Consider the following 9,147-nt stretch of genomic DNA (forward strand, 5'->3'; position numbering starts at 1 on the left):
AGACCTAAATGTAAGACCAGACACTATAATACTCTTAAAGGAAAACATAAGAAGAACACTCTTTGACATAAATCACAGCAAGATCTTTTTTGATCCACCTCCTAGAGTAACGGCAATAAAAACAAAAATAAACAAATGGGACCTAATGAAACTTAAAAGCTTTTGTACAGTAAAGGAAACTGTAAACAAGACGAAAAGACAACCCTCAGAATGGGAGAGAATATTTGCAAATGAATCAACGGACAAATGATTAATCTCCAAAATATATAAACAACTCCTGTAGCTCAATATTCAAAATGGAAACAACCCAATCAAAAAATGGGCAGAAAACCTAAATAAACATTTCTCCAAAGACCTTCAGTTGGCCAAGAGACACGTGAAAAGCTGCTCAACATCACTAATTATTAGAGAAATGCAAATCAAACTATAATGAGGTATCACTTCACACCAGTTAGAATATGCATCATCAGAAAATCTACAAACAACAAATGCTGGAGAGGGTGTGGAGAAAAGGGAACCCTCTTGCACTGTTGGTGGCAATGTAAATTCATATATGTTCTATGTCATGTTCTATGGAGAACAGCATGGAGGTTCCTTAAAAAGACAAAACTAGAATTACCATATGACCCAGCAATCCCACTACTGGGTATATACCCAGAAAAAAACATAATTCAAAAAGACGCATGCACCCCAATGTTCAATGCAGCACTATTTACAATCGCCAGGTCATGGAATCAACCTAAATGCCCATCGACAGATGAGTGGATAAAGAAGATGTGGTACATATATACAATGGAATATTACTCAGCCATAAAAAGGAATGAAATTGGGTCATTTGTAGAGATGTGGATGGACCTAGAGACTGTCATACAGAGTGAAGTAAGTCAGAAAGAGAAAAACAAATATCGTATATTAACACCTATATGTGGAATCTAGAAAAATGGTACAGATAAACCAGTTTGCAAGGCAGAAATAGAGACACAGATATAGAGAACAAATGTATGGACATCAAGCAGGGAAAGCGGGGCAGGGTGTGGTGGTGGTGGTGGGATGAACTGGGAATTGAGATTGCCATATATACACTAATATATATAAAATAGGTAACTAATAAGAACTTGCTGTATAAAAATAAATAAATAAAATTTTTTAATGCCATTACTTATTTTGTTTTAATTTCCAGATAATTCCTGAGACAGTACTGCCCCAAAGACCCTTTGCAATTACTTAAGAATATACAAGATAATTCTTATGTTCCTCAATTCAAATGAACCACATAATTGTAATTTTAATAGAAACTCCAGAAATGGGAGTCAAAATTTATCCCAGGATAATTACCCTGCTGTACTCTACACTGGGATAAATATGTATGAAAATAATAGGAGGAAACTCAATGCACTGAATATTAAACTGTCAAAACAGGAATGTTTAAAATATTCTGTAATGGTTAAAAATAATTTGTACTCTAAGTTCAATGACCAGTTGCCAGGGAGAACGAAAGTTGAGAAATTTCTATTAAAAACATGACTCAAAGGAAAAACTGCAGAGGCTGGCAATGAAGGAAATGATCTGATACCATTCCCAATTGGTTATTGCCAAAATCACTTGTTCTGGGTATCTTTAAAAGGAAGTTATCTGGACTCAGAGGGTAATAGCACCTTCCTGAAAGCTGCAGCTTCTTTCTCACCTTGAAGAATAATTCTAGAAAGCTCCCAAAATGTGTGATGCATTTGTAGGTACCTGGAAACTTGTCTCCAGTGAAAACTTTGATGATTACATGAAAGAAGTGGGTAAGGAAATACATTGGCTGGGTTTATAACTTTTTCTCTGGGGAAGAGTGCTTTATGGCTGTTTTTCTCTCTGGAAGCACTGACCGGACATGAAATGCTGCTTTCTATATAGAGGCGATAAAAGTAACATGTGTGAATCATTTGTTTCTAGAAACATTCTAGATGGAAGTCACAACTAATGCTTCCTAAAGGTGAACTAATATGAAAAAGGGTATAAATGGAATTGTTATGTTGTACAGAAATGCCAAGATTTTATTTGATTGATAAACTTGAGTATCTTTGGTTTACTTGGCTCTCTGCCTCTTTTTCATTGATTCCTTTTGCATATAAAATAAGCAATAACTTGGAAATAAAACTGTATTCATTTCCTAGCATGCAATAATTACCATTTGAAACTGAAAGCACTGTATTTCTCATCTTAATGTAATTTTCTGAGTAATGTATGTTAACCAATTATTTTATTGTTTTAAGGTCAATCCATTAAAATGTGTCGTGGTTTTATGGGAGTTAAAAATCTTAATTTAAGAAAATATGTTCCTTAAAAGTCTTAAATATTTGTTTGATTTAAAATTATATGGGATGCCATATAATTATTGATAATAGAGGCTTTCAGGTTTTTAGGTTCTGGTAACATTGCCTGTGCGTTCCCCAGATAATTGCAAAAGGTAAAGCAAAGGAGTGGAGAGGCAGTATTTCACTCAGGGAGCCACGGCCATGCATGATCAAGTTGTATCCAGGGGTTGCAAATTGGGGAGGGATTTTTTTTTCACAATATCTCTATTAGAGGTTATGATTGAATCCCTAAATCTCAAGACTTAACCTTCTTCTAAATCTTATAGTATATTTTTTGCTTGTCTATAACTACTGTTTTCCTTGTTTACAGACAAGAGGGAAATCAGGGACTTCAACATGAGTGAAACCTAGCTTTGTAGAATATCAACTGGTTGTAATTCAATAAACTAATTAATATGCATTGATACAGATATGTCCGTATTTGAGGCTATTTACTGATTTTTAGAAACATTTTACACTTTTAGTATTTATATTTAAATTCTTATACCATTGTGTTTTAAAATGATAAAGTATTGACGATAATGAAAGACAGTAAGATACCTCCTGAAATTAGCTGCTCTAGTTGATTACCTTCAGTCAGCAGGTATTGTTTTCAACAGTCAAATGAGGACAGAATCAAGCCAGTGGAGAGAATGATTTTCATAAGCTTGGCCAATCTGGAACCACACCGGATGTTGCATCCATTCACTCTGTTGACTCACTCCATGTATTTGAGGTTATTATATTTTGTAACAGAGACAGGACTTGCTGAAGCAGCATATTATCTTCTCACTTGTTGCTACTTTCGGACGGGGAGCTAAATCAGACCCTCGGTATTGCTTGTTTTGTACAATATTTGCCTCCCTGATCCCCACTATTCCTAAATTTTGGTATCTGTAAGTAGTCCAAAAGGTATCGTAGATTTATGCACATGCATTTAAAAAATCCAACACATCTATAACAGTCATAAATTATTTTATGCAGCGACAGTAAGGTACTGCTTGCTGTCTACGATAGGTTGTAAATTGTTCGTCCCATAGCTGCCGCACCTCCCCAAAAATACACTCCTCTTTTTCAAAAAAGAGGATTTTGCCACTTAAGGAATTGGGAATCAAAGTATTAATTTCTGCACTTACTGAAATAGTGATTTCTTAAACTTTAAAGTTTTCACAATTGATGCCTAAGCCCTCTTTAACATCTTGTATAGTTTATTGGGAACATCACCATTCTAAAATGTTATGCATGCAGGAAACATTTTGACTTTTGGAAAAATTAATCAAAATCTTCATTTCATGGTGGAGTAATTTGAAAAAGCCAAGAAAACTAGACTTGGCAGCAAATGCCATGAAATGTGAATTTTGTACACCCAAAGAGATTAATTTTTAATCAAGTAACTGTAGAGTGGTCCCCCAAATCCTATTGTCTTTGACTATCGATTAGATCACTTTTGTTATCTAAGAAGGAAAGGTAGAGATTCCCAAGTGTTTCATGAACTGAGTAAAATGACAGTGGCTGCCCTCATGGTTGAGATGGCCAGTTATTTCGAGAGTACAGTGACTTTTAAAATATGTATGTCCCACAAGACTTAATCTTTGTACATATTCTTGTGGAAAATTAACAATGGGTCTCCTAGAGTTGTATCTGAAACCCGGAAGTGGAAATTTAAAGAACAGACTTACATCTAATTGTGCCTCAGGTGTTCTTTAAGTATTAGCCTACTTTACTTATCTGCAGGAGATGTTTACATAAGACCTTTAAGAAACTCACTGGAGTCTTTCACCTTTTATGCACATGTGCACCCACCTACACACACACACACACACACACACACACACACACACTACTGCTCTTTCTTAACTAAATATGTAAGAGAAAATTGTAAACTTGACATTTTTCTTTTCCCAACTATAGGAGTGGGCTTTGCTACGAGGAAAGTGGCAGGCATGGCCAAACCCAATGTGATCATCAGTGTGAATGAGGATGTGATCACCATTAGATCAGAAAGTACCTTTAAAAATACTGAGATTTCCTTCAAATTGAGCCAGGAATTTGAGGAGGTCACTGCAGATGACAGGAAAGTCAAGGTGAGGAATAAAGAATTGGAGCAAACACTGGTTTCTAAATGACCGCTGCCTACAAGAAGCCATTTTGTAAAAGGAGGAAAACCATTCCACCATAAGCTAAAGATCCCTGACTCCTAGATCTGAACTACGTTGCCTTCAATATTTAGCTGGTGAATTTTCTCCCTTTCTATAAAATTGTCCTTATTAGTTTAAAAAATGATTAACATAATTATTTGTCATACCATATGTATATATATGTATATAGTATTTGAAGTGAATTAAAATAATGTAACAGTGTTAGAGAACGTTTATAAAAGAGTGGGGGAAAAAAAGGAAAAAATCACCTATGATTCTACTATCTCAACATAAATTTATTATCTATATTCTTTCACAGTATTTTTTCAAGTACATGTTTGTATAATATTCTGATCATAATATACATATAATTTTGTTTTGTTTTGTTTTGTTTTTTTTGCGGTATGCGGGCCTCTCACCGTTGTGGCCTCTCCCGTTGCGGAGCACAGGCTCCGGATGTGCAGGCTCAGCGGCCACAGCTCACGGGCCCAGCCGCTCCGCGGCATGTGGGATCTTCCCGGACCGGGGCACGAACCCGTGTCCCCTGCATCGGCGGGCGGACTCTCAACCACTGCGCCACCAGGGAAGCCCTATGTTGTTGTTTTTGGCACTCATTGTTTTCTTGTTGCAACATTTTCTTGTAATTTAAAATTACTAATTACCTCAAAATATTCCTGCAAATAAAAGTGCTCTATTTTTTAATTTTCTTTTCCTCCATCATTATAATCACTTTTTTATTATGCCCGCAGAGCACGGTAAACTTAGATGAAGGTGCCCTGGTGCAGGTGCAGAAGTGGGATGGAAAATCAACCACCATAAAGAGAAAACGAGTGGATGATAAACTGGTGGTGGTGAGTATCTTCTAGCTACTTAATTCTAGATTTTACTGCTAAGTCATCCCATAATCATTATTCTACCTAGAGAAACAGATAATTGCCCTTGTAGAACAAAAGGTTAGTCTATTGGGATTACGGTTTCACTCTGGCAATTATCCTTCATACTTTTAAGCTCAGTGTAGGTATACTGTCCCCCAGGAAGCATTCCCTCATCCCTGTCAATATGAACCATATTGTATTGTGCATTTCTAATTACGTTTCTCACTCACCACATAGATTGTAAGATTCCTTGAGGGCAAGACTTGTATCTTCTTGATCTTTATACTTCCCTAGCTTATTACAATTTCAGGTATATAATAAGAGCCCAGAGCAAATATCTTTTGATGAATATTGTTTCCTTCCCAACAATGAAGGAGACAATAAACAAAATATAAGTGGTTTAGTCCCAGGAATTTACCAATAATTTTTTTTTTGTGCCTAGGAATGTATCATGAATGGTGTCACTGCTACCAGAGTTTATGAGAAAGCATAAGCCAAAGGATATTGAGCTGGACTGAAGTTTGCATCAAACTCTATGACATTCTGTTGGGTGTGTTGTCCAAACATATATTATTTCCCACTAATTAGCAAGCAACTAATTTTCCCCCAGACTGATTTTATTCGATATGGTTGTGTTGGTTAAATAAAACTTTTTAGATTTATAAGGCTATGTAATGATTTCTTCATTGTGCTAGATAATTTCTTACTCATAATTTAGTGAAGGAAATAGAAAATTGTATTATCGCTTTGTTTCCAGTACATGATTTTTAAAATAATAATCCAAGATGAAAAAAATAATAGTGAATTTTCCATTGTCTTAGGTAGAAAATGATAAATACGTGCTATTTCTGAATATGAAGTCCTTCTTTAGCATAACCACAGTCAAGTAATAATCTCCAGAGACCTAAGGTAGCTTTAAATGTAGTGAAATTGTCCACAGTCAGCTGGCCAAAGTACTGTCATTTCACATATATCTGTCCTAGAGCATTAAGACAGAGACAAGTGTAGTAGCAATGCAGAGGGTGGAAAATGATTTCTAGGCTATAAATTTTAATCTGAAAAATTATTAGTAAACCAAGCTATCCCTGGAATCTCTCAAGAATTAAGTCCAAATAATCCCATAATATTTATTCCAGAAAAGAGGTGACAGGCTTGTAATGAGTAATGATGCAAATGTTCCTGTAGTCATTTCCAAATTTTTATTTTTTTCTTACCAGTGGAACTTTTTATTCAAATAAGATATTGACTATGTTCTGGAACTTTCTATTCAAATAAAATCTCCATGGCATTCCAATATATAAAACAAACAAAAATGATAATAAGGCCTCCCAGGTAGGGGTGTGTGTTTATTTGTGTGTGTGTGTGTGTGTGTGTGTGAGTGTGTGTGTGTGAGATTTGTTTCTTCTGCACTTTGTGGAACTTCGAAACACCTCTACAGGTCATTGGAGTTCCATATACACAGACTGAAATTTCCAAACCACGTACTTACCTTTTATAGTAAGCCAAAATCTTTTAAAGTGTGTCCTGTGGTTGATATAATTCCGTTTGTGATGCTTCCTTTAAAAGTAAGTTTATTATTTTCTGAACACCTACCGTATGTGTAACACCAAGTTACGGAGAAACCAGAAGCGGTAAATTAAGTTCCTGATCACAATTATTTACTTCCTTTTCAAAAACAGAGAGTTAGACTCTCACTTTGACTTTACTCAAGAATTGGAGAATTCAAAAAGAGAAGATTTGCAGGAACTGATTAGGAAAATTCTTGGTAAACCAATATTTATTAAGCACTTACTATGGTCCATGCACTTTGCATGTTCTATTTAATTTATTAGCAAAATAATCCTATGATGAGGATTTGGTATTCCTGTTTACAGATGAGAAAACTGAGTTCAAAGTTTAAGTCTATAACACTAAATAGGGAATAGACATAGGAATTTGATATTCAAGAGAGCGATCCTGGCTGGGTTATAGATCTAGGAGCCATCAATATTCAAGTGGTAACTTAATTCATAAATGGTGATGAGATCATTCAAGGAGAAAGGAAAGTTAGAAAGAAGAAAATAGTTGAAGACGTCCAAGAGGATGTCCCAGGCACCTCAACACAACATGTACCACACTAAACTTTTACTTCGCCCTTCCATCCACTCCTAATAACTAAATTTATTCTACTTTCCACATCTCAGTGATTATCAGGATGTATTATCTAATTGCCTATTCCACAAATCTTAAAATCATCCTCCAATATGGCTTCTTCTTCACTTTACAACATTTATGTTATTTAAAAAATCATGTTGAGCCAAGGCCTTTACTGATGCCAGGGACACCACCTACCACAGGCCACACCCAAAGGCCAGTGTCAGAGCACAGCTCTGAAGGTTATAGAAAACTCCCAGGAGACAAAAGAAGGAATAAAGTATCCCAGGATCTGAAAAGAGAAGGCTTTGTATCTGCAGCCACAGTTCTGGGCAGCTGGACATCCTCCTCCCTAACCTGCCATCAAGATCACTAGCAGAGCAAGAAGGACGGGCTGCTGAATGGGGAGAAGCAGGGCAGTTGAAGGCACAGGAACTGAATGGGTGACAAGAATGTCAGCAGCAAAGCAGTGAGGAAGGCATGGAAGCTCCTTGACAGTGACAGAACATCCTACACAGATTGGGAGCGGGGATGTAACAGTGTGGTGGCCCTGGATTTCCACTTCGGGATGAACCGCTTTGGACTCGGAGTGCTGAGCAGGGGAAAGTGGGAGGTGCAGAGCAGTCTGAGCTCCTGTCTGGCAGGGACCCAAGAGCTTCATAGGGCAAAAGAGTAGGGGGCAGGGTGAAGCACGGGCTAGTCCCAAGGTGCTCTCGTGGACGGCTCCGACTCCCTGGAATGCTGCTATCACACTGCCTGTGCAGCCCTCTCACGCGTACAGGCCCTCCTGCTTGGCATTCCTCTGCAGGTTGTGTCAACCAGCCCTGTTGCAGATCATGCAGCGTGTGTTACAGTTCTGATCTGGCTTCTGTAACCCTTGCAATGTACGTTTGGACGGAAATGGAAAGTGTGCCTTCAAACTGCATTTCCTTCTTTTTTATTTTTAATGTTTTTTTTTTAATTGTAGTAAAAGTCATATAATATAAAACATACTATTTTAACCACATTTAACTGTACAGTTCAGTGACACGAAGTACATTCACATTGTCCCACAACTCTCACCATCATCCGTCTCCCAAATTTTCCACCTTCCTAAACTGAAACTCTGTCCCCATTAAACACTAACTCCCCATTCCCCCTCCCCCCCACCGCACCACCCTGCCCCTGGCATCTACCAATGTACTTTCTGATTCTATGTATTTGACTATTCTAGGTACCATGTATAAGTGGAATCCAACAGTATTTGTCTGCACCTACTGTATATTGGAATGCGTTTCTGAGCAGCTTGGATAAAACCCCAGAGGCCTGGAGCTACAGGAAATCTGGGTTAGCCCAGCTTTCACAAGGACTGTTTGGTCCTACTTTAGTTTCTGTTCCAAATGTGGGAACAAACTTGCTTCTTAAAACCCTTCACATCACATGGGTTGTGTTGACTGGCAGTCATGTCAAAGCCAAAGCCTTAAGCTAATTTGGGACTGACAGGACTCTGCTAATTCCTTACATAAATATGGGCTCTGCTCTTTGGCCTTCAGGTCAGGGTCTTGGGTGGGACACCTGCAGCCTTCGTTTACCTCTGAATTTTCTGGAATAAAGTTGCTTTCTTCTCTCATTTCAAGGTCATGGGAGAGAGAACCAATAACAAAGGTCATGTCTGGAAGCAAT

General features: G+C 37.4%; 1 protein-coding gene across 1 annotated transcript; it reads left to right on the forward strand.

Moving 5' to 3' along the window:
• The first annotated feature begins 1,634 nt into the window (after window positions 1-1,634).
• LOC102974182 (fatty acid-binding protein, adipocyte) lies at window positions 1,635-6,003 on the forward strand. The gene is made up of 4 exons (XM_007125350.4): window positions 1,635-1,787; window positions 4,251-4,423; window positions 5,227-5,328; window positions 5,795-6,003. Exons 1-4 carry the CDS (start codon window positions 1,715-1,717, stop codon window positions 5,843-5,845), a joined length of 399 nt encoding a protein of 132 aa, XP_007125412.2. The 5' UTR covers window positions 1,635-1,714; the 3' UTR covers window positions 5,846-6,003.
• Window positions 6,004-9,147: the final 3,144 nt, after the last annotated feature.

The sequence above is a fragment of the Physeter macrocephalus genome, chromosome 15, assembly GCF_002837175.3.
Source record: "Physeter macrocephalus isolate SW-GA chromosome 15, ASM283717v5, whole genome shotgun sequence".
NCBI lineage: Eukaryota > Metazoa > Chordata > Mammalia > Artiodactyla > Physeteridae > Physeter > Physeter macrocephalus.

What these genes read in the sequence shown, in the direction of transcription:
- LOC102974182 (XM_007125350.4), top strand. Translation starts at nt 1,715, where the DNA reads ATGTGTGATGCATTTGTAGGTACCTGGAAACTTGTCTCCAGTGAAAAC. An exon ending in TGATTACATGAAAGAAGTGG is followed by an intron (nt 1,788 to 4,250) that starts GTAAGGAAATAC and finishes TCCCAACTATAG; the next exon opens with GAGTGGGCTTTGCTACGAGG. An exon ending in CAGATGACAGGAAAGTCAAG is followed by an intron (nt 4,424 to 5,226) that starts GTGAGGAATAAA and finishes TTATGCCCGCAG; the next exon opens with AGCACGGTAAACTTAGATGA.